Source organism: Hoplias malabaricus, chromosome Y (assembly GCF_029633855.1).
Source record: "Hoplias malabaricus isolate fHopMal1 chromosome Y, fHopMal1.hap1, whole genome shotgun sequence".
Taxonomy (NCBI): domain Eukaryota; kingdom Metazoa; phylum Chordata; class Actinopteri; order Characiformes; family Erythrinidae; genus Hoplias; species Hoplias malabaricus.
The window spans coordinates 77,313,844-77,339,921 of record NC_089820.1 but is presented as its reverse complement, the minus strand read 5'-3'; the positions used below and the strand labels follow the sequence as shown (position 1 = coordinate 77,339,921).

Sequence of the window (26,078 nt, the reverse complement as noted above, 5' to 3'; positions counted from 1 at the left end):
CTTTATGCTGCTCACGGTTTCCGGCGTCTTTGGTCCTTTTGTGTTTCAGGATGTTCTGTCCAGACACTTTTGGGCCTGGGGACCACCGGGGAAGCACGTGCTGGAGGAAGGAGGAAGAGAAAGAAAGAGTCACCTTGACACACTTAAGAGCTCTTTACCATAACGAATTCAAGAAAAGCCATCTTACATAAGAACTTATATAATAAACCAACAAAAACCTACTGAATGAATGAATAAAGAAACAAAGAATAGATACTGATCAATGAGCAAATAAATAAACTGATTCATAAATAGAATGAAAACCTTTCAGAAAATACTAACAAAACAGGATCATTTTAAATTAAGTATATGGATCTTCCACAAACACTCTCCAAAATCATCATATTCTTAAAATTCACCAGTTTGTGACCTGTAAAGGAAGAGCAATGCATGTCCAAATGGAGTACCCTTATAATAAATATCAGTTGTAATAGAACAGGATTCCCAAGACACGTACATAGGGCTGTTTAGAAAATGCATATAAAGAACTTTAAGACACTGCATTAATATTAGAAACGGTTATAAATTGTAGATGACGTGTTTGATACTATTCTACTTCGATTTATTGTGGTTATTTCGATACTTATTCAAGTTTAATATGAACCTAACAGAATATTGTAGGCTGTCCTTATGTTCTCTTACTAGTGGAGGTGAGCTGAACTCAAAATTTGAAAAATAAAAAACAATTATTAAAGTATTACTGGAGTTTTACTGTAGGGGTCTCTCTCTCTCTCTCTCTCTCTCTCTCTCTCTCTCTCTCTCTCTCTCTCTCTCTCTGTTTGTCTGTCTGTGGAAGTCTTCCAGTTGTCATTGTTTGATACTGTCCTGTTTGTTACTTTCATTCAGGACTGTATAAATTTCAATTTAACTACAGGTTACAGTGTGTGTAATTACACAAATTACCCCTTTGGTCTAATCACATAAATTGCTGGAATTTTCTGTGAGGGGAAGAAAAGTGAGAACTGACGCACAAAGAGGCTGATAGAGAGAGAGGGAGAGAGAGAGAGAGAGAGAGAGAGAGAGATGTCTCTATAAGAGCAGGCTCTCTCTGTAGCTCTGTTGTGTTTGTGTTGGTGATGAAAGTGAAGCAGAAAGTGGAGTTTTCCTGTGTTTTTCTGAAGGTCTGACCTACAGAGAATAAAGGTAAGCTACAGCTGGACATTTATGAAAAACCTGCAGTCAGTTGACAGATGCTTTTTTATCCACAGGCTGTGTCAGGTCACCTGACTAAGTTTCACAACAAAATACTGAAGTGTTTTGCTAGCAACCTACTTTAGCAATGTAGCCACATACTCAAAAAAGCCTACTCTGAGGGATCTGAGAACATAGAAAGGTTTGGCCTCTTTCTTAACCTCAGAAACAAGGTTTATGTTTACCCTGTTGTCAATTAGACACTTTTAATGAGATATTCTCAAGAAAAAAAATTGCTCTCAATATAAAGTGCCTTCCTAAGAAGCGCTTAAGGAGAATTATGAGGCAAATGAAACACTTTATTATTCTTTCATAAGGAACCAGTGTTCTCTTCTGTTTTGAGTGGACCTTGTGCTATGAAATGAAATGTTAATGCTCCAAAGCTGAAGCTACAGAACAAAATTAAATGACCCACCCAACCCAGAGCTGGAGAAATGAATGTGTAATTGTGCAAATCCTTCAGAGTGATGCTTGACTACATTTAACTGAGATAATAGAATTTGTTAAAGTGGTAGTCAGTTGTTTTCTTACATTACAGATAATGGCAGGTGTTACCCACTAAAAAACAAGCATTAATCGCACTGAACAAATCACCCTCATCGCCGTGTCTTCAGCTACTGCTCGTTTATACACAAAAGATCTCTAGACACGGTTTTCCAGAGTGTACTGTCAATGACAGACATAGAGTATATGGGGCCAAACTGTACCCTAGCTTTATGAGCAGGGTAACATTTCCTGAAGAGGTAAGACTAGGCAATTTAAATGAAGATTTGTTTTCCAAAGCCTCTGTTGATTATCTTTCAGCTTATTTTATTAATTTGAAGAGCTAACAATTCAGCAATGAAATATATTAAATCAATGTTGTCTGTCAGGTTGTTGAGATTTGGAAATAAATGGTGTTGATGGGATATATTTTGAGTCATAGCAACGCATTTGTAGTAAGTGAATTCACTGTTATTTTCGCAGTGTACAAACTTTTGCCTTAAGTCTCAACATGAAATGCACAAATCAGGGTTCTGTTCATGGTCTTGATCAGGAAATGATAAAAACAAAAGAAGCTCATACAAATATGTCCTAGTCCTGTGGTTATTTTTAAAGAGAAATTCACTGTAATGTGCTACTAAAATTCACTGAAAACTAAATGAAATCTGAGAACCTTCTGGACCCAGATCAAGGCCAGAATAACTGAAGCTCATCTTACTAAGATGCTCTATATGCTTTTCCATTCAGGTTTGCAGAGGTATGTGTTCAGCAACTTTGGGTTCTAAACTGGACAAACACAGAGAGAGAGAGAGAGAGAGAGAGAGAGAGAGTGAGAGAGAGAGAGAGAGACTGTGTTGATTGCAAGGGGATGAAGAGATGGTGCATTCGAGTCCAGCCAAGGGGGATTATTATCCACTTTGGAATACTAATGAGGGTCTTTTTGTCACATATCCCCCCCCCAACCTCTCTCTCTCTCTCTCTCTGTGCAACTCTCTGTTTCTCCCTCACAAACACTTTTGTTCCTGATCTTTTGTTCCTTTCATCTGTATTGTCAACAATGCATTCCATTATAGTGGAGATAGATGGACGAAGAGAGCGAGAGAGAAGGCATCTCAGGAAAGTAAGAGTCAAAAAGGGATGGCAAGAAAAAACACTGTAAAATCCAGAGCCATAGCTATTTTGAAATAAGAAAACGGCAGATAAATGTTGCTAAATTACTAACACATTCATCCTTTAGTTCAAACAGTCCACACACAAAAATAAAGCTGCAGAAATATATACAGTTTTATAGCTTTTGCGTGTTATTGAATTTATATATATATATATCTGTCAGCACCTAGCGGCACAGTGGCGCAGCAGGTAGTGTCGCAGTCACACAGCTCCAGGGACCGCTCCTGGTGACTGTCTGTGAGGAGTTGGTGTGTTCTCCCCGTGTCCGCGTGGGTTTCCTCCGGGTGCTCTGGTTTCCTCCCACAGTCTAAAAACACACGTTGGTAGGTGGATTGGCGACTCAAATGTGTCTGTAGGTGTGAGTGAATGTGTGTGTGTGTCTGTGTTGCCCTGTGAAGGACTGGCGCCCCCTCCAGGGTGTATTCCCGCCTTGCGCCCAATGATTCCAGGTCGGCTCTGGACCCACCGCGACCCTGAATTGGATAAGGGTTACAGACAATGAATGAATGTCAGTACCTAACCCTAGTCCATGCTGAAGTTCTAAGGTGTGATTCAGCCTGGAAACAGCTTTCAGCTTTGTGAATGAGGCACAAATACAGTTCAGCGAATCATTTGCACATTGTTATAAGTTATAGAAGGTGAATGAAGTCTCAGACTATAGAAGTCTCAGAAATGAGACTTCTATAGTCTGAGTCTCAGAAGTCTCAGAAATGGTCATATCATGGTGAAGCCTTTAGATGGAATGCAGTGGAAAAAACAAACATGTAGGATGTGAATTGTTCAGTACGTACTATGAAAATAAACTGTCATTTGTGAAGTTCTAAGAGCGAGAAATGGTACGGTAGAATGGATCCATATGAGCAGACCATTGACCGTTGAATGAGAAAGAGAAAAGTTTAAGGGAGAGTGTGTGAAAGCAAGAGAGAGGAACGAGCGATGCATGAAAGAAACAAATTAGGATTCTGTTATTGTAATTATCCTAATTATAAACACTGCAGCTTATATAACCACAGGGTCAGTCTGGTGGGTATGAACTACTGCTTTGTGTGTGCTTCTTTTAGTACGTTTTCAGGACACAGATGGCCTCACAATGTAGTGCAGGAGCGAAAAAGAGCCAAACTCTAGCTTGTTTGCTTTTAACCCTCGCAATCAGCCGAAGGATTGATTAACAGGAAAATGATGTATCTGTGAAATTTATCTGGGCTGGGATTCATTGAGAAGGGAAGTAGTAACAGCTTCAGTGGCAGGTCTAGTCCAATCCACTTGTTATCAGCGAAATGCTTTTGTAACATTATATTACAATGTGTAGAGCAATGTTTACATCTGAGGACAAAGCTAATACCTGCAATTGCTAGTGCACCTGACTAGCCAGGTATAGTGGCATACTGCCTGGCCATTTAAAAGTCCCAGCCTGGAACCTGGATCCGAGGTCTGGATTTGAAGACCTATTGTATAGTGGCAGGTGGCAGGTCCAGTGACATTTTCAGTGGCATTTGTCAGTGACAAAATATGATTTACTAACATCCACATTGGGTCTGAATGTGAGAATCTGATGTACACGGTTTGGATGCATTGGTCAGGTCATTGTTTTACAAGAAGCTAAAAATAGCCTATGAAAGAGATATTTATTCAACCAGCAAGAACTCCAAAACCCACACGACTAATCCATACAAATAAACTAATAATAAATGAACAGTAAATGGAAGAAGAAGATGCTTTTGTTTGGTTATGGCTAACAAGCCTAGCCACAAAAGTAAAATCACATCCGGAGAAAGACGCAACGAAGGGAAAGTGAGAGTGAAGGAGATGAGCAGATAGATAGCCTGGGAACGTAGGGAAAGTGACTTTTCTCATTCACTTAATCCCTTTACTGCATCCATTCATTCTTTCCAGTAACAAGTGCTCTCTTTGTGTTTTTAAGGCAGCTCTCAAGTAAAGCAATACTCTTTCCCTCTTTTTTTAAATTCATCAGATAGAAAGGCTTTGGCAGGTGTGTTTCTCTCTTGTGGTCAGGTGGAGGACTACAGTCCAGGGTCAGCACAGATTCCTCACAACTTCACTTAGGGTTGGATTTCTGACATTGCATCTTTGTCTGTCAGTTAGAAAAGAATTGTATATTTACTGTGCTATTATATTAATACAGGATACATTTTAATTTCCTACTCCTACTCTCTAAGCTAATATTTCTGAATCCGCACTGCTCATTCTGTTTCAGTAATGCAGAAATTGAAGGCTCTTGGTCAAGTGACATAGTTTGTTTTCTAAGTTACTGAAAGTGCATGTCATTTTCAGTGAATGCTGCTACACATTTAAATACACAATTATTGTTTATTCATTCATTCATTCATTCATTCATTCATTCATTCATTATCTGTAACCCTTATCCAGTTCAGGGTCACGGTGAGTCCAGAGCCGACCTGGAATCATTGGGCGCAAGGCGGGAATACACCCTAGACATTCACTCACACCTACGGACACTTTTGAGTCGCCAATCCATCTACCAGCGTGTGTTTTTGGACCGTGGGAGGAAACCGAAGCACCCGGAGGAAACCCACGCAGACACAGAGAGAACACACCACACTCCTCACAGACAGTCACCCGGAGGAAACCCACGCAGACACAGGGAGAACACACCACACTCCTCACAGACAGTCACCCGGAGAAAACCCACGCAGACACAGGGAGAACACACCACACTCCTCACAGACAGTCACCCGGAGGAAACCCACGCAGACACAGGGAGAACACACCACACTCCTCACAGACAGTCACCCGGAGAAAATCCACGCAGACACAGAGAGAACACACCACACTCCTCACAGACAGTCACCCGGAGGAAACCCACGCAGACACAGGGAGAACACGCCACACTCCTCACAGACAGTCACCCGGAGAAAACCCACGCAGACACAGGGAGAACACGCCACACTCCTCACAGACAGTCACCCGGAGGAAACCCACGCAGACACAGGGACAACACACCACACTCCTCACAGACAGTCACCCGGAGGAAACCCACGCAGACACAGGGAGAACACACCACACTCCTCACAGACAGTCACCCGGAGGAAACCCACACAGACACAGGGAGAACACACCACACTCCTCACAGACAATCACCCGGAGGAAACCCACGCAGACATGGGGAGAACACAATTACTGTTTATTTTCTAGAAAATAATAGACATACTGAAATTATGGGACATTTCTAAATGTAAAAAAATTGTTATACGTTCAGAAACAGTAGAAGTCTGAAGAAAACGTTTTAATGTGTTTGTGTAGAAGATGTGTAAACATATTTTGACTTCGGTTGTGTTTATAATTGTCAACTTCAGTTTGATTAAAACGAACCCTGGTACGATTGCTCTGTGTGTTTTGTTGCAGTAAGTGTGAATGCCTTCATTTAAATTCTGGTGCTCACCAAACAAGTGAATTCTGGTGCAGTCTCCAATATGAACACAATATAAATTAAAGGCATCTAAACGAACCAAACAGGATGTGAAGCTAAAAGACGCTACAGTAAATGCCCTGAGAGAGAACCTTGAAAACAGCCTTGAGAACAGTAGTTTACCTTCTTGGGTTTGTTCAGTGGAGGGATTTCTGGCACTGTTTTTACTTCTTTATCAACTTTACCACAACTTGCTGTGTTTCCAGTTGATAAAAATACCAGTAGGTACACACACAACCCTGATAAAAGCCTTAAGCCCAGCGTGGTGCACTGCTCTGAAGACTTCACCAAAGAATATACACCATACGTTACATTATACTCTAAATACCTTGTTTCAGGTGCAAATGTTTCAGTGTGAACACTATATAAACCCGGGACTAAAAATGTATCATTTGTATCATTTTCTTGTTTGGTTCAGACCAAGGGAACAATAAAAAAGAAACCACTTCCTTAGACTTTGATATTATTCACAGATGACATCATCCACACCCACCTCCCCACTTGGCTCCACCCACCAGAAGATGTGCCACTGTCAGACGCAGACAGATGCTCTAAAGCCGTTGCTGGGTGGCTCTGGGCCCATGAGTCAGGTCCTTCGTCGCCGCCGCCGTGTGCTGTCCAAAGACGGACGGAGCAACGTACGCATCGAACATGTGAGTGGACGAGGGGCTCTGTACTTGCGAGACCCCTGGACCACCTTCGTGGACATGCAGTGGAGGTACAAGCTTGTCCTTTTCAGTGCCACATTTGTGGGGACGTGGTTCACATTCGGCCTGCTGTGGTACCTGCTAGCCCTGGTACACGGAGATCTACTGGGTAAGCAGCCTCAGTTAGAAGGCCAAGCTATCTCCTGAATTGGTCAAAGAGAAGCTAATATCCAGTGTCAATCCAGATGTTTATCCAGACTTCAGTTTAATTTCAGATGAAATACATGTTTATTTCACTTCCCTCTAGAATTTGAGCCTCCAGCCAATCACACACTCTGTGTGATGCAGATGCAGACCCTTACAGGTGCGTTCCTGTTCTCCCTGGAGACACAGACCACCATCGGTTACGGCTTTCGCTGCATCACCGAAGAGTGTCCCTCTGCCATCGTCCTGCTCATCATCCAACTCCTTATCACCACCGCCATGGAGATCTTCATCACTGGAACTTTCCTTGCAAAGGTGCACCCTCTAGGTTCACACTGACACTGGGCTGGTCACAGTTGGAGAGGATGGTAAAAATATTTTCTTATAGGTGTTTGGTGGAATGCATGAAAAGAAACACATTCTTTCTCGCCACTGCCCCCATCTCCCCTTCCTCCCCTATCCCGTCTTTCTCTCTGTGTCCTTCAGGTGGCTCGGCCAAAGAAACGTGGCGAGACGGTCCGCTTTAGCCAGCATGCAGTGGTAGCCAATCACGATGGCAGACCGTGTCTCATGATCAGAGTGGCCAACATGCGCAAAAGCCTCCTGCTGGGCTGCCAGGTAAAGAGGAGGAGCCTGTATCTGTTGTGATCGTCTTGCAGGCTGTTATAGATTTGATTGGTATGTTATTCAGCCAGTTAGCACCTGATACATTTTGGGATGTATTTAGCGACAGTTCCACTTAGAAAATAAAATTAGAAAATAAAAGCTACTGGCCAGTTGAAGCTCAGTGTGTTTCATATGCACAGGTGACAGGGAAGCTGCTGCAGCCATGTGTGTCTAAGGAAAGCGAGACAGTGCGTCTGGACCAAAGGAATGTCTCTTTCAGTGTGGACACGGCCAGCGAGAGCCCCTTCCTCATTCTCCCCCTTACCTTCTACCACACCATTGATGACGACAGCCCACTTCGAGCTTGGGCTGCCAAAGGTAAACTTACAAGTTGTTAATACGCTTCAGTTTATTTTGGACAAATAAATAAAGTAAAATATAGTAGACTGAGTTCAGCATCTTTCAGGTTAAGTAGATGCCAGTGTGGTTTTATTTTATGAATATATTATATACACACACTAGTGATTAGGGGCAGTGAACACACACACCCAGAGCTGGCAGGCCAAGAGCATTTAGGTGCCTTGCTCAAGGGAACTCCAGCTGTGGATATTTCCAGACAGCTGTGGGGAAAGGACTGATGACCTTCCGGGCCCATTAGGCCACAGCTGCTCTACATGAAAAGTTGAAGTATACCCTGAAGGAGCCCGTTGAAATAAGCAATTTTAAAGCCACAATAATATTTTTTTTACTTGTAAACTATAAGGGACGGCATGGTGGCACGGTCTCTGTGAAGCACTGGCGCCCCCTCTGGGGTGTGTTCTTGCCTTGCACCCAGTGATTCCTGGTAGGCTCCGGACCCACCGTGACCCTGAACTGGATAAATGGTTACAGACTATGAATGAATGAATGAATGAATGACACTGTGACTTTCTCTCTCAGGTGGTGGATGGACAGACCCAGAGCTGGCTGATTTTGAGCTGTTGGTTATGATGAGCTCCACAGTGGAACCTACCTCTGCCACCTGTCAGGTGCGCACATCCTACTTGCCGGACGAGATCCTTTGGGGCTACGAGTTCCCACCCATTGTCTCTCTGTCTCCTATCGGCAAATACGTAGCGGACCTCGCCTACTTTGACAAGGTGATCAAGGCCAAGACGCCACCACTTTTCAAAGAGTCCCCACCCACCAGTCGGCAGAGCTATACAAGCAGCGGCGGGGTGGAGGGAGGGGACCCGGAGAAGATGCAGTTGGAGCAAAGTTACAGAGAAGGAGTTGAGGAGAGAGGGAGGATGAGAGACAGTAGCCCCTTCAGTGTTAGAATTAGTAACGTGTAGAACCCACATTTACGTGCACCATTCCACAATGAATGGACTACAAGGCACTGACTGCAGTGTCAGGATGAAGAATGTATCTTAGTTCTAATGACTTTTACATTTCTGCTGCACTTTAGAGTCTCCTAAAAAAAGCAACACTGGAAATCCATTTATAAACTGAAGCATGTTTGACACTTTAATTTTCAGTACTTTTGTCTGTTACTAAAATCACTGGGACTCCATATATTTCCGAATGCTAGTATTGAATTTTTTATGTTAAATGTAAATAAAGATATTTAACCTTGTTGCCATTAGAAAGGGATTAATGGGAAAATAGCTCCCTCTAGTGGTTAAAACTACTCTGAAGCACTTCAAAGAGTTTTACACTGGAGCTCTAGTGAAGACGTCTAGCTACTTTCACTAGAGCGTCATAGGACTTTTCTGAAAATCTTGAACACTGGACATTGACTATAAATAAACTTGTAGCTGTTGAGGACAGACAATGATGATGATGATGATGATGAAGATATGGATGATGTTGACAATGTAATGACGGTTGATATTGATCATGTTGAAATGCATGTTAGTTCTGATGAGGACTGTGAGTGTATTATATATTGGACGGAATGTTTCTGTATGTTTCAACATGAAGCTGCTGATTTTAATCTATTTTTTTTTTGCATATTATTCTTTATGGATTCCTCTTAACAGTTACACTTTATTTCTTATTACCTCAACAGGGATCATTATTACTTAACTTATTTATTAATTAAAAATGTTCCCCAAAATTTCATCCCAGTTTTTTTTCCAAATATTAATCATCACCTATTCCATCCTCAGAGCTAATACCCACAGTGCCACCAAGATGGGAGGGTAAGGGCAAGCATGTGATTCTTTAATGAAACGGGTTGCCAGCCACCACCTCTTTTCGAACTGCAATTACCGCAGTGCCACTAACCAGCTCAACATGTTTGGAGGAGAATACTAACTGTCCATATGTCATGTCAGCTAACAGACTAATTAGGCCATCCCAGCTAAGAGAATAAGGCCAGTTATACTCTTGTGGATTCTTTGGATGCCATCACTGGCTATTGGACAGGTGAGCACTCGAAAAAGTTCAACCCATTTATGTCATTTCTATACTTTTTTAAGGGTTTGAAACTGGGAACTTTGGTACTGGTGCGCCCAAAGTTTGAGGGCTATCCACACTCTCTGCAGTCTGTAACCATGCAAAGATGCCAAATAATTACACAGCAAATTCGCCAATGTTAAATTAACACGGCTAGTGTAATAATTTAACACTCTCAGTGTTAACACTAATAGTGTTGATTTAACCCTGGTGAATTTGCTGAGTATCCACTAATTAAATTATTTGGTGCTCCTCCCTTGATTTATTTAATATCCAGTTAAAGCAGTCATTAGATATACATTTTAATAATCAGGAAAACAGAGTTAACAGAAGTCTCAACAACTAAATACAATGAAATAGTATATACATCAAAATGGGCGGCACTGTGGCGCAGCAGGTAGTGTCGCAGTCACACAGCTCCAGGGGCCTGGAGGTTGTGGGATTCCCGCTCCGGGTGACTGTCTGTGAGGAGTGTGGTGTGTTCTCGCCGTGTCCGCGTGGGTTTTCTCCGGGTGCTCCGGTTTCCTCCCACAGCCCAAAAACACACGTTGGTAGACTCAAAAGTGTGAGTGAATGGCGCCCCCTCCAGGGTGTATTCCCGCCTTGCACCCAATGATTTCAGGTAGGCTCTGGACCCACCGTGACCCTGAACTGGATAAGGGTTACAGAAAATGAATGAATGAATGAATGAATATACATCAAAATGTTTAGCATTCATTATTCTCACTATTTCCCTTTATTACAACTTCCAATCACTTTGAGAGACTTGTGTTAAATTTGTAAGACATTTTGTAAAATGAATAAATTGTATTTAATGACCCTTTGACTGGATAATTCATGCAAATTATTAAAAGGTCTCTGATTTTGCACAGAAGCGTCTCTGGTATACCAGTGAATTGCGTGCCACCGTATGCCAGGAATCACAGCAGGAGATGCTGATTACAATATTCCAATCTTTGATAAGAACTTTCCACTTTCATGGAAGGACAGCAAAGAAGAAAAAACAAACTTCTCACAATGTGAATGTAAGTGCTTGAAGTTTGCTACACCTCCTCTGCTTCACTGGAAACTAGACTGGAGAGGAAAAGATGAGACCAAAACAGATTTTTGTGTACAAGAACACATGGGTAGTCATGCATTAGAGAACATAATAGTGGAACTCAATACAGATGCCTTGGATTCATAGTTTTAACAAATTCTGCACCAAAAGTTGATGTTTTAGCCCTGAAAACGTAACCGTTTGAGTCAAATCTCTAATAAACTGGCAGCACAAAAGACACAGCTCATTGCTCCCACAGCTTACTATAACGTTATTTTTTTAATTTATCTATTTATTTAGAACCAGGACTAGGGCAGTTGTTTGAAAGTCTTTGAACTCAACACTATATAATTTCCACATATTTCATACATATTGCCAAAACTAAACTATACAAAAATTTAAAATGGTTCATATAATACCAGCCCCATTTCCAAAACAGTTGGAACATTGTTCAAAATGTAAATAAAAACTTAATGCGATGTTCAATTCTTATATTTAATAGAGAGTTATTAAATATGCGTCACAGTCACACAGCTCCAGGGACCTGGAGGTCATGGGTTCCAGTCCCGCTCCAGGTGACTGTCTGTGAGGAGTGTGGTGTGTTCTCCCTGTGTCTGTGTGGGTTTCCTCCGGGCGACTGTCTGTGAGGAGTGTGGTGTGTTCTCCCTGTGTCTGTGTGGGTTTCTACCGGGCGACTGTCTGTGAGGAGTGTGGTGTGTTCTCTCTGTGTCTGTGTGGGTTTCCCTGGGGTGACTGTCTGTGAGGAGTGTCGTGTGTTCTTCCTGTGTCTGTGTGGGTTTCCTCCAGGTGACTGTCTGTGAGGAGTGTGGTGTGCTCTCCCTGTGTCTGTGTGGGTTTCCTCCGGGTGACTGTCTGTGAGGAGTTGGTGTGTTCTCCCTGTGTCTGCGTGGGTTTCCTCCGGGTGACTGTGAGGAGTCTGGTGTGTTCTCCCTGTGTCTGCATGGGTTTCCTCCGGGTGACTGTCTGTGAGGAGTTGGTGTGTTCTCCCTGTGTCTGCATGGGTTTCCTCCGGGTGACTGTCTGTGAGGAGTTGGTGTGTTCTCCCTGTGTCTGCATGGGTTTCCTCCGGGTGACTGTCTGTGAGGAGTTGGTGTGTTCTCCCTGTGTCTGCATGGGTTTCCTCCGGGTGCGCCGGTTTCCTCCCACAGTCCAAAAACACGTTGGTAGGTGGATTGGCGATTCAGAATTGTCTGTAGTGTGAGTGAGTGTTTATTGCACTGTGAAGAACTGGCACCCACTCCTTGTGCCCAATGATTCCGTGTAGGCTCTGGACCAACCATAAATGGTTATAGATAATAATAATTAAATGAATGAAATGGGCAACAGCAACAAGTTCCAAAAAATGTTTACCACTGTGTTGAAATAAGTGTTGGAGTGTTGTTAATTCTTCTTAACAACACCCTGTAAATGTAAAGGAGATAAACTGCTATTGTTTGAAATTGAAATATGTTCCTACCCCTTGCTTGTTATAGGATTTTATCTGCTCATATATATTTATACAAATGTGGCCCCATGTAATCACAGATGCTGTCTTTTGAACTGTGAACCTAAAAAGCCTGGTGGGGTACACTCCTCTTTAACCCCAACCTCCAGAACCTCAGAACAATCCACTTCAACTCGGTCCATCAAAAATGAAGTTGGTCCCAGAGAAGGAGGTGTTTCTGAATCCTGTTTGTATTTGTGTGTTTTAACTTGCGCTTGTGGACGTTGTGTGTTGTGTTTGCCAGACAGTTGTTTTGGGAAATGGTTCTGTGCCCGTGCAGTGATTCCATGAGAGACTCATGTCTGTTTCTAATGCAATGCCTGAAGATCACAGTCAACCAATATTGGTTTGGGCCTTGTCCCTTGCATAAAGGTATTTCTTTGGATTCTCATAATATTTTGATGATACTGTGTACAGAAAGTGATGGAAACTCATGTTTATTTTACTATTTTAATTTGAGAAACTTTATTCTTTAATTATTGCACTTTATTTGTTTATTTATTTTTATTTTTTTATCCACGGGATTGTGAACGCCGACCCATCTTTACTTCCCAAAGCCTCTCTGAGATGCTTTTTAAAAACCTAATCATCAGTATTTACTGGCAGCACAATAAACTGGCAGCACAAAAGACACAGCTCATTGCTCCCACAGCTTACTATAACGTTATTTTTTAAATTTATCTATTTATTTAGAACCAGGACTAGGGCAGTTGTTTGAAAGTCTTTGAACTCAACACTATATAATTTCCACATATTTCATACATATTGCCAAAACTAAACTATACAAAAATTTAAAATGGTTCATATAATACCAGCCCCATTTCCAAAACAGTTGGAACATTGTTCAAAATGTAAATAAAAACTTAATGCGATGTTCAATTCTTATATTTAATAGAGAGTTATTAAATATGCGTCACAGTCACACAGCTCCAGGGACCTGGAGGTCATGGGTTCCAGTCCCGCTCCAGGTGACTGTCTGTGAGGAGTGTGGTGTGTTCTCCCTGTGTCTGTGTGGGTTTCCTCCGGGCGACTGTCTGTGAGGAGTGTGGTGTGTTCTCCCTGTGTCTGTGTGGGTTTCTACCGGGCGACTGTCTGTGAGGAGTGTGGTGTGTTCTCTCTGTGTCTGTGTGGGTTTCCCTGGGGTGACTGTCTGTGAGGAGTGTCGTGTGTTCTTCCTGTGTCTGTGTGGGTTTCCTCCAGGTGACTGTCTGTGAGGAGTGTGGTGTGCTCTCCCTGTGTCTGTGTGGGTTTCCTCCGGGTGACTGTCTGTGAGGAGTTGGTGTGTTCTCCCTGTGTCTGCGTGGGTTTCCTCCGGGTGACTGTGAGGAGTCTGGTGTGTTCTCCCTGTGTCTGCATGGGTTTCCTCCGGGTGACTGTCTGTGAGGAGTTGGTGTGTTCTCCCTGTGTCTGCATGGGTTTCCTCCGGGTGACTGTCTGTGAGGAGTTGGTGTGTTCTCCCTGTGTCTGCATGGGTTTCCTCCGGGTGACTGTCTGTGAGGAGTGTGGTGTGTTCTCCCTGTGTCTGCATGGGTTTCCTCCGGGTGCGCCGGTTTCCTCCCACAGTCCAAAAACACGTTGGTAGGTGGATTGGCGATTCAGAATTGTCTGTAGTGTGAGTGAGTGTTTATTGCACTGTGAAGAACTGGCACCCACTCCTTGTGCCCAATGATTCCGTGTAGGCTCTGGACCAACCATAAATGGTTATAGATAATAATAATTAAATGAATGAAATGGGCAACAGCAACAAGTTCCAAAAAATGTTTACCACTGTGTTGAAATAAGTGTTGGAGTGTTGTTAATTCTTCTTAACAACACCCTGTAAATGTAAAGGAGATAAACTGCTATTGTTTGAAATTGAAATATGTTCCTACCCCTTGCTTGTTATAGGATTTTATCTGCTCATATATATTTATACAAATGTGGCCCCATGTAATCACAGATGCTGTCTTTTGAACTGTGAACCTAAAAAGCCTGGTGGGGTACACTCCTCTTTAACCCCAACCTCCAGAACCTCAGAACAATCCACTTCAACTCGGTCCATCAAAAATGAAGTTGGTCCCAGAGAAGGAGGTGTTTCTGAATCCTGTTTGTATTTGTGTGTTTTAACTTGCGCTTGTGGACGTTGTGTGTTGTGTTTGCCAGACAGTTGTTTTGGGAAATGGTTCTGTGCCCGTGCAGTGATTCCATGAGAGACTCATGTCTGTTTCTAATGCAATGCCTGAAGATCACAGTCAACCAATATTGGTTTGGGCCTTGTCCCTTGCATAAAGGTATTTCTTTGGATTCTCATAATATTTTGATGATACTGTGTACAGAAAGTGATGGAAACTCATGTTTATTTTACTATTTTAATTTGAGAAACTTTACTCTTTAATTATTGCACTTTATTTGTTTATTTGTTTTTTTTTTTTATCCACGGGATTGTGAACGCCGACCCATCTTTACTTCCCAAAGCCTCTCTGAGATGCTTTTTAAAAACCTAATCATTACACTGATCTGTTACCAGTTTTTTGTAACATTAAATGATCGGACATTAATCAAATTGATCATTTTAATACTTACTGCCATACTTCATAATAAACAACAGTTCTTTGTAGAGCTAGGATTGAAACAATCTTAAAATGTAGTGCACAAACTCACAGCTTTTTGTAGGTTGTGGGCGGAAAGTGGCACGTGAAAAATGCCACGTTCAGGTTCATGCTCAGGTTCATGATGTCCATTAACACATTGTCACTGATTTAACTTGCAAAGCAGCTAATTTGAATATTGTACTAAAACTGAAAAGTGAGTTCCTTGAAACAGGTTGTGATTTCTACTCTCAGTAGAGGTTCCTGCACCAGCTGGACAGTGAATGTTATTACTGGTACAGCCTTTTAATCAAATTTGACTATGTCTCATAAAGCCATTCATAGGCCACAACAAGTGTGCTTTAGTCCATCATATTACATCCTTTGTGTCTGCTATGTTCCACATATTCAGAACCTACACATCACTAAACTCAAATCTAAATAAATTTCAGTGAAAGTACAAGTTTATAGGAGTCTTTGAGATTTTATTTAGAAGTAGAAGTGAAATTCAAAAACCCATATTTTACATATTTTCATGTATTTTATCATTTATCTTTTGGTCCCAGCTTTTATTATATACAGTAAATAAAACCTATACACTACTCAACACTGTGCTCAACACAAGCTGCTTGATGGTGGAGTGTGGTTAACCAGCTCAAATCCTGCCTTTATATGTGGCACATCAGCGGAGCCATCTGTATGCAAATAGAAGCAGGTTGTACTGTTGTGTCCAAACACTGAATAAAGTTGTGCTTGTTCATGCCGAGGAAACTGTGCAACTTTTCGGCAAGTTTCATTTCAGTTTCTTTAACAAACTGGGAATGAAAGAATAAAATGCAAAATATGAAATGTGTGGTAACTTACACAGGCCACGTTTTCTAATTGTTAGACTAGAAAATCAGACATTACATCTGCACTTGTAAATATTCTCATTAAAAATGTCTGAATAGGCTTGAAGCTCAATAAATGGTTTTGGACAGTAACTGGGTGTAACAGTTACAGCAATGCTATTTCTTTGCAGTTTATGTGCAGTACATAGGGCACCAGTAGGCATTTAAGAGTCATATTTACGTCCATATACAAAGAGAGTATAATTTACTTGAGACTTGTGTCAGTCAAACTCTAACAAGCTGTTTTATTTTGTTGTTGTTTTATTTATTTATTTATTTTACAAGGCCATCTCGGGGTCTTATTTGTTTTTGTATCGACACTTTATGAATATTTTCTCTGCAAATAAACGACTACACTTTCCAAATAAACTTCATCAATGTCTAAACAGAGTGTATTTGGCTTATAAATAAAAGAAATAAAAAATAAAGAAACTAATTTGGTGACCAGACGGAAACGGAGAGCTGCGCACAAGGGTTAAATCCGTTTAACCGTCGCCCCCTTGTGGACAGGACTAGTAAGTGTAGCACAATGAACCTTCCTTTTATTCGCGCGATCTAAACACGTTTAAGTCAAACCATATTTTAAATGAGCTCGCTGTACAGTTATAGGATTTCAGTAAAAAATAAAAATGACAATAAAGCCAGGCGTCTTCTTGTTGAATTTAAAGTAACACAGACGTTTGATTAAGGAACCTAATTTGACTAAAACAAATGCTTTACCACAGAAGACTAAGGGACAGAATTTCTAATGTACTTAGATGCCCTGTCGTCTGTGGATCTTATCAATCAGTCAGTATGCAAATATATATTTTCCCTCGAGTTTCCTCATCAGATGTATGCTTTTAATTGAAAAAAAAAGCACAAATCCTCAACGGAAAACACAATAATGCACTGTTATCATTTCAATGTTCGAGTGCAAATTAAAACACACTTGAATTATTAATTAAAACCTTTCGCAATTATATTAAGCAATAAAATTGTTTTATAGTTTTACATTTTCCCACCAATATGTGAATCAAGTAAAAGGGAAATAATGCACTATACACCTAAGGAAAAAAAACACCATGTAATTTGAGCTTAATTGAATTTTTATAGATTCACTTCACATTTACATATAGCTTCAGATTTATGTCCAAAAACTGATTTCAGTGTTCATTTAATGCAGCTCATAACCAGCTGTACATTCTGGTCTTGTATTAGACGGGTTCCACCCGAAAAATGGAGCAGCTTGTTGTGAATATTTGGCTTTGTTCATCCTGCATATCAGCCGCGTGCTGCGATCACCCCACTGATAAACAGCTCTATAATCACGCGGTGAACTCTTGGAGAATGTACTTTTCACAGCTCGCGTACAAAGAGTGTTCGTGCTTTTGCAAAAACACGGGGTTGATTTGAGTCCTTTTTGCGTTTGTCTTTGGCGATTTCGAACAATTCCCGGAGCTGTGTGAGGTCAGGATTCAGCATGTATTTTTACTGTACTGTAAATACTGATGACCTCCATTCTTCCATTTCAATAGATAAGTACTGAGTCAAGTTCGATTACTATTGCAGGAAAAAGAAGACGTTCGCGTTTCTAAATTTAACATAAAATTGGGGCCCCTTTGTTGTGAGATTGCGAAAATAAATTAAATAAAAACGAATGATATTATTCTTGTTTCTAAGAAGTCAATATTCGTAAAGCAGCCACTAAAGAACACAGACAGCTCTTACACGAGCTCTAAAGGGAGCACACTTAATTAAGACAATTTAGAAAAGACTTTCTATTAATATGCGTTTAACTAATTGTATTTAAAATGAGTAAAACAGGTGGCGTTTATTATTATCATTATATTTATTTATTTATTTTTGAAACATTATATTTTTAGTGACTCCCGTTTAGAAAGAAAGTCAGAAAAAAGAGCATAAAAATGAGCTGAAAAGTTTTCCCTGTACACACTGAAAAATGATGGTTCCTCAAGGGTTCTTTAGTAAAGAACCATGAACACTCAAAGAACCTTGAAATATAAAAGTGTATTTCTCGTCACAGTAAAATTCAGATTCTTCTTCAGTAAAATTCACAGTTCTTCAGATTAGTGGAGAATGTGCTATAAAGTCTATATAGCACCTTTATTAGCTCCTATTGTAACGAGCTTGGCATCTTAACTACAGAAGAACACTTTTTGGTGCCATATAGAACCCATTTTTTAAGGTTTCAGATGTAAAACCGTCTATAGCACATTTTCCTTCAATCTGAAAAGCCCGTTCATGTGTGACGTAATCTTTTAATCATGCAAATAATGTTTCAAATGTTCAGGATATATACAACCATTTTCTTTACCTAAGAACCATCATTTTAAAGAGCAGTGTTAGCATCAGCCTTCATTGGAATTAATATTTTCAGCAACTTCCAGCAAGGACGTGGGCATATTTTCACGCTCGAAAAATTCATCCTAACATGTAAATTAACCAGTGGCGCCAACATTTTTGCATATGGCGGGAAAGTTTGGTTTGGTACAGCGTTCCCCGCGAACTTATGAACTCTGTGTGTATTTGCATCTATTTTACATATTCATAATAACCCTCTTTCAGTATTTTCACAGCTTTTGTGTCTAACCAAACGACACTTTTAGCGGTTTTCTAAAGTCTGATTGTTTATTTACTCCTTTGAAATAATCCAGAGACTTGAGCTTAATACCATTAAATGTTTTGAGCTGTTTACTTTGTATGTGCTCTATTCCCTAAAGACTACAAAGATTAGGCACCTCTTTCATGCGGTTATAGGATTTAGGGTAAAAAGAAAAATAAATAAATAAACGACATAATTATATTTCAAATTCCCTTAAAATTCCCTTTGAAGCTAGTGATTTCAAACTGAAAGAAGGCGTGGAGTGAACCGAGTAGAACACGGTGCTGCATTATGTAATGTGTTCAGTGCACAAACACATTATTTACCTTTTATACGCTAATGATCCTTGTCTACGCTGAGCCCTTATTCTGAACTCTTACACAAATCTCAGTTGTTGTTTTTTTTTAATTTTATTTCTATGCTCACAGTTTCTCCATTTAATACATGTTTCTCAATGAAGGTTAAGGAAATGTTCATTGGTGGTGACAGAAACAAGTCCTAAATCATATCTCAATAAAAGCTCCTTCGTGGCTGTGAGAGATCTGAGAATAGCTTTGTCCTAGATTATATTTTTAGAACGATGATGATGGACTTGGAAGGTGCTCCAAAGCAAAAATAGTCCCCAAAAACAGGTCAGATTTGTCTTACATATGCATTGCGTGTATGTTCATCGGGGGGCTCCTGACAGTAAACGAAATGGCGGTATTTGCAACATCGTGACCCCGGGGTCATATCAGCACCAATATAAGGACAATTTGATTCAGTTCAGTGAACCGTTTCACATCAGACCACTGTGAATGACATTAATTACATCACAAGTTTTGTGTGGTGAGGAAATTGATAGAACCCCACTTTAAGACGAATCTCAAGGAAAAGATTAGGAAGTTGAAGGCGATTCTGACAGTAAAACCCAATCCTGCAGCAGTTCATTTTTGAGGTTCTCCTTATCTGTTTATATAATATGTCGTACGCCAAAAAAACTAATTATTCTCCGACATTTGCTTTGAAAAATATCTTAGCTAAAATTTAGATAATGTGAGTAAACATAAGCACGAGCTCAGATTATGACGACATGCACAACAACAACAACAACAACAATAGTAGCAATAATAATAATAATAATAATAATAATAATAATAATAATAATAATAATAATAATTTAATTCCAATCATTTTTTAATAAAGGAATTATGACAAGTAATTTTTCTAGCATTTCTATGTATATAATTCATCGGTAGGAACGTGACATTATGTTTATTTTAAACGTATCTTTAATATTTTATTCACAATAAAATATAATATGTTTTATTTTTTGTTTTTGTTTCTTTTGTTAAAGTCTGAAGACTGAATAAAGACTGAATAATGCCACAAAAGTCGTGATACTTCATACACAGTCCTTAATTTTTGTAATAGATCTGATAAGGTTCCAAACATAAATGGAACAAAGTGGGCTAATACATGCAGCTGAGGTCAGTAGACTCTTTTCTTTTTATATCCCACTGCTGCCAAGTTCAGCCAACATTTCCCTGCTTTCCACTTTTCTTTTCCTCTGTTTTAAATTACTGGTGTTGACTCAGAAATATTTCCCACATGCTGTAAGTCTTCATATTTCAATGATCGTTCCTTTATTACTTTATTCAGTAAATGGATTTCTTTGGCATGCTTTGCCTTTTAGCGTTTACCTGGTATCTACTTTTGGAAGATTATACAGAAGGCAAATGAAAAGTGCCCACACAATCAGTTGAATCATCAATCATGATCATTTTCTTACCCAGCGTTTATTTAAATGTATTCCTCAGCATTTCTTTAAAAAATCACACTGGGAGAGACCTAAATAAACGAATAACCACTGAACTGACCTAGTTTAGTGATTGATTTTAAGAATTTAAGTATATTTAAACGTTTTAAATGCTACAACAAAACACAAAACTGACCCCTGGACAGTCATATCGAGCCCAGCAGTGCCATTTTGAACGACATCCATTTGTTTACTATTTATTATTTAAAGTAAATTTACATAGACATTGGTGTTTTTTATTAATGACTCTTTGGTTTTTGAACACTGTTTCTATCAGATATTTCAACACATTTCCCTCCAGTCCCTGATCATGTTTCTTTGGCCTGAAAATCCTCCCCATCAGGTTTTTACAGTCGCTGCTCTAAAGCCATCTGGACATGGTTTTCTCACTGGAAGATTATTGCGCAATAGGCCGTGTAAGCTTGTTATGTCATTACAGTTTCAGTCAGAAACGTTACTGTTTGTAAACCTCGCAGTTAGTTATACTCACTCTTCCACTGTTTAGAGTTGTGATAAGCAACTTTCAATTTATATCCTTTATTAACGAACCCAGTAGAGTGATTTTTATACAGTCTCTCTATTGACTGTCAGATTTGTGTATTTTGTTTGAAAGTCATCATTTAAGATGAGAATATAGAAATTAATATTTAACGTTTGGTGCCCTTTTTCACGAGAACAAGACGAAATTAATTTATAACAAATATATTATATTCTAAACTGTATAATTACTTTTAAACTATAGATATTTGAATGATAAATGAACATTTAAAACAATACATTGAAAATACGGTGTGTATGAGCTATACATTTAGTTAAACTGTTTGTTATATTTATGTAAAATAATGTCTAAACTTACTCATTATTTTTAAAATTATAACTGCTCTTTTTGGATTTGTTGTCTTTACCTTCTGACCCTCTGACATATGGTGCTTTTTAAAAATATATATAAATATATTATTATTATTGTTATTATTATTATTATTATTATTATTATTAGACATTTACAAAATGTCGAGCATCGGCTATTTCATTAAGTTATAAATAAAGTCTAGAAAAAAAGAAACGTTTAAACGTGAACAAAAATGATCCTGGATTATTGGCTAATAATAAGTAACACAGGAGCTAATGTTACTACACATGCAGAAAGCGGTATTTACTCAAGGTCTTTTATTTAAAGTAAGTGCTGGTTTAACATGGTCCCAACAATTTCAATAGAGTATCAAAACAGGAAAATTATAATAAAAAAATCAACCCAAAAATAACCGGTGATTTATCATTGTTTCTCTTTCTTTTTTTTCCTTTTTCTTTATCTTTTTTTTTTAAACAAAGATACTTTTAACCATCTAAAAACCTGTTGTGGCAGGGTGTTAAAACGCTAATCTAAACTGGGGCAAAAAGAGACGGAACAGTCGTAGGCAAAAATTTGGACTCACTGGACTCTCTTTATAAAAATACATTCTTTACAACGAGCAAAACGTAAACATGACATTTCTCCCCCAAATATTAACATATTGAAAAAACGTTATATATATAAAATATCATAAGCTTTTCACAGGATTTTTCCCCAATATTCAATTTGTTTAATATTCAGTCCCCCATTTTTTGGCGAATAAAAATATCGTGTATTAAATTGTGTTCTCTGCGGAGAACATTTACATATTGTCACTTTAAGAGAACTGACAAAGGCAAGTCGTTTGACCAGGAGCTCCTAAACATTTGCATACGACTGTAGATGAGTTTCACAGGCATCATAAAAATATAATAATAACAACAACAACAATAGTAATAAAAATAACCATCACTCAACTCGCTGAAGTTGAATCGACAGAAGTGTCAACACTGTTTTGTTTTGGCCCATAGACTCCAAACGACGCACGTATAGATGTTCCCACGTGAGTGTCCTGTCTGATGTTTGTCTTCTTTGCAGTTTTACGCTCTTTTTTGTTTTGTTTTCTCCGCGTAACGAAATGTAGAAGTGACCCTTCAAAAAAAAAACAAATGTAAGGATTTGGTCTTTTCTTTCTTTCACTCATTCTCTCTCCCTCAAATGTCAATGCGAGCATGCAGCGCAGAGTGCTTAGCGTCGTGCTCCCAGTAGGAGTACAGCTCTGTGGGCTGGTGCTGAGGATGATGAGGGTGAGGATGGTGAGGATGATGGTGAGGATGATGAGGATGGTGGTGGTGGTGGTGGTGGTGGCTCATGCCGTTGTACGAGTTCATAACGTTGGGCAGCCCCATGGCGGCCTGCACGCGGGAGTACGGGTTGTAGGCAGGAGCCGCGATGCCTTTGACGGTTAAGGGACTGCCTCCCCCTCCTCCTCCTCCTCCACCACCACCACCACCTCCTCCGTCACCTCCTCCTGCGCCTACTCCTGTGCCCATCTGGCAGGGCGCATAGGCCACGTGTGGCGGCGGCGGCGGAGGTGGCGGTGGTGGTGCCTGCGGTTGCCCCAGAGACCAGGGCCCGTTCATGAAACTGGTCTGGAGGTATTTGGACGGGGACAGGTAGCCGTAGCCGTCCGCGCTGAAGAGGGCCTTTCCCGGTTGGAAGTGTGCCCCCGCGGGAGGCCTAAATGGCCGCTTCATGCGCCTCCGTCGCCGGTAGTTCCCTTTCTCGAACATGTCCTCGCAGGCCGGGTCCAGCGTCCAGTAGTTGCCCTTGCGCTCACCGCCTCCCTCGCGCGGGACTTTGATGAAGCATTCGTTGAGGCTCAGATTGTGGCGGATGCTGTTTTGCCAGCCTTTCTTGTTCTTCTCGTAGAAGGGGAACTTATTGATGATGTACTGGTAGATGCCACTCAGCGTCAGTCGCTTCTCTGAACTTTCGCGAATGGCCATGGCGATGAGCGCCACGTACGAGTACGGAGGCTTCTGACTCGGGTCTGTCTTAGTCCCGGGGCCCTGCTCGTGCTCGTGCTCGTCCTGCCCCTCGTGCTCCTGCCCCACCGACGCATCCTCCTTCGTGAAACTCTCGGCCTTCACCGACTGCGCCATCAAAGCCATGGCGTCGTCCTCTAAACCGTGGTATGATGCCATGACGCCTGGAGCAGGAGAAAAGCAGAACAAGTTAATCAAACTCAGCAGACACACGTGCATATCCGGGTTAATGCCACCAAGACATGAACATGACAAACACCAACATCCAAAACTTAAACTCACGTTTAGAACCAAATGATCTAAAACAGCAAAAATAATAATGAAGCCAGAATTGGAAAAGTGTACACCTGGGACGTGCGACCAGACACGACAGCTGAAAGCAAGGTATGGTTTTGAAAAAGGTTGTCATTTTGAAGCTCAACATCTCAAAGAAATATTGACAAAATACTACACAAATGACTTAATTTCTACACAAAAAAACTTAAAACCAAAATATACTCCAGCAAAACAACTGAAAAATATTAAAAACGCCAATCAAGGCATTTTATTATTTATTAATTGATTATGCTGATAATATATCGATTCAAAGCAGCCAAAATAAAAGAGTTAAAAGAGCCATTCCTGGCATCTTTGGTCGCCACTTTGAAGACAGACCCCAACGCCAAGTCAAACGATCAAAAACAAAGCAACGCAGAGCTACACGTAAAACCGCTAGGCGTGCTTTGTTGATAATTAGAAGATCTGAGACGTAAAGTCCAACTAAAAAAGACCAGAAAAAGAAGTAATGGCAAAGCAAAGCAGTCAAAGCACGGCCGGTCGTTTCTTTTAAGATCTGCGACATAAAGCCAAAATATCAGAGCCAACGAGTAAATGGAAAAACGCCAATCAAAGCACCTGTGGTTGCGACTTTGAAGAGTGAAAAACATAACAAAAACAAGCCAAAACATCAAAACAAAACAACCGGGAAAAAGGGAAACACCAATCAAGGCACCTGCGCGCGATGCTTTTGAAGATAAAAAGCACGCGCAGATTGTTTGCCCGCTTTACGCACCTGATATTTAGGAGTTTATGTCTTCTTTTTTCGCATGCCTTCAAACGGCGCGAGCTACTCACGAGCCATGGAGGTTTTGCCGAGAGTCTGTGGTGCTCTCTTTTAGCAGAGGAGTCTCTCTCTCTTTCTCTCTCTCTCTCTCCCCCCACTCTCTCTCTCTCTCTCTCGCTCTCTCTCTCCCTCTCTCTCTCTCTCTCTCCCTTCGTCTTGCGCTCCTATTCGCCGCATTGCGCTTTCGTCACTTTCTCTCTCGTCCACTTATAGCTTCAGTCGAGCTACAGTCCATGCGCGAGGCTTTTTTGACCTCTTATCACAGTTTCCCCTTTTTATAAAGTCAGAGTTGACTTTATTTACGGTCCTGCACAATAGTCTTGGCACCCCTGCTCCAGCTGCATGTTTGGTAGGTCTGTGTGAATGTTAGTGGATAGGAAATACAGAGCAGTGTGACCAGTGAGGATTTTCTAATTATTTGCTGAGCTGAACACGTTGGTAAAATAATTCATAAGAGTCAGCTTTTGTTTTAGTCAGATTAGTCGACAATGATCTGGACTGAAATGTGTAGTTTATGGAGAATACGTACGGTGGGACATAACCAAGTGTCCCCAAACTTTTGCAGATTAAGATTGTAACGTGAGATGATTTCCTTTTACAGAAATGCATATGGATTTCTAAATCGGGCATTGCAGCAGTCTGCACAGCATTTGCTCGAGGGCAGATTCTCGTTTGGTTTGCTGGTCTGTACATTGTGGATTTGTGTATACGTCTTATTTTCGAGGTTAATACAGTCCCCTTTTCTGCTGATGTTAGTAGGGGCGGTTTGCTTGTCTTCCACCAAGTATTTAGCCCCTCTTTCTAGCTGTCTGTCTGCATGTCTGTCTTCTCTCCTTTCACCCCTCGCGCAGGTGTAACAGCATTGTCCTGTATGTCAACACACTTTGGTCTAAAAAGGACAGGCAGTGTCTGCAGGTGTCAGTTTTACTCTGTAGCAGCAACAATAACAACAATACTACTATTACTTTTATTACAGTTATTACTACTTCTAATAATAACTGTTTCAATTGTTCTATTGAAACAAAAATAAAGAAAAAAACAACAAAACATTTTTATTAACAACAATAATGATTTGAAAGAGCATTATATTATTTCGTTCATGTTATATATATTTATTGTGTTGTTATAATAATAATAATAGCCTAATATTTACAACATTAATACTAATATTAATTTTAATAATTATATATATATATATATAAAACAACATGGTAAATATTATTATCACCATAACATCTTGCAACAACTGTAGTGTAGTCAATGAGTTTAACGTTCCATAATATTTTATTTCCATTCATTAATTAATTCATTCATTGTCTGTAACCGCTCATCCAGGTTTTGTACAACACGCGCAGACTAGGCGCTAATTTCCCAGAAGCACGTGCGCTGAGACTGATATAAAGGACGTTAAGAACAAGGCGCGGTTTGCATCACTTGGACCCGGAGAAGAGCAAAGACAGGGAGAC

General features: G+C 40.3%; 2 protein-coding genes across 3 annotated transcripts; one reads left to right on the top strand and one right to left on the bottom strand.

The window, feature by feature from the left end:
- The first annotated feature begins 1,061 nt into the window (after positions 1-1,061).
- Positions 1,062-11,475, top strand: LOC136679617 (ATP-sensitive inward rectifier potassium channel 10-like). Its single transcript, XM_066658251.1, has 6 exons — positions 1,062-1,182; positions 6,805-7,147; positions 7,286-7,497; positions 7,669-7,800; positions 7,989-8,166; positions 8,728-11,475. The coding sequence occupies exons 2-6, from the start codon at positions 6,805-6,807 to the stop codon at positions 9,120-9,122; spliced, it is 1,260 nt and encodes a 419-aa protein (XP_066514348.1). The 5' UTR covers positions 1,062-1,182; the 3' UTR covers positions 9,123-11,475.
- A 10,185-nt stretch (positions 11,476-21,660) lies between these two features.
- LOC136678940 (forkhead box protein L2-like) lies at positions 21,661-24,702 on the bottom strand. Of its 2 annotated transcripts, none has more exons than XM_066657139.1 (2): positions 23,793-23,942; positions 21,661-23,674 (listed from the first exon to the last, which is right to left on the bottom strand). In XM_066657139.1, exons 1-2 carry the CDS (start codon positions 23,932-23,934, stop codon positions 22,677-22,679), a joined length of 1,140 nt encoding a protein of 379 aa, XP_066513236.1. In that variant the 5' UTR covers positions 23,935-23,942; the 3' UTR covers positions 21,661-22,676. The 2 variants fall into 2 exon arrangements, with proteins under 2 accessions (XP_066513236.1, XP_066513237.1); XM_066657140.1 differs by lacking the exon at positions 23,793-23,942 and adding an exon at positions 24,562-24,702 and having other exon boundaries at positions 21,662-23,674.
- Between the last annotated feature and the right edge of the window lie 1,376 nt (positions 24,703-26,078).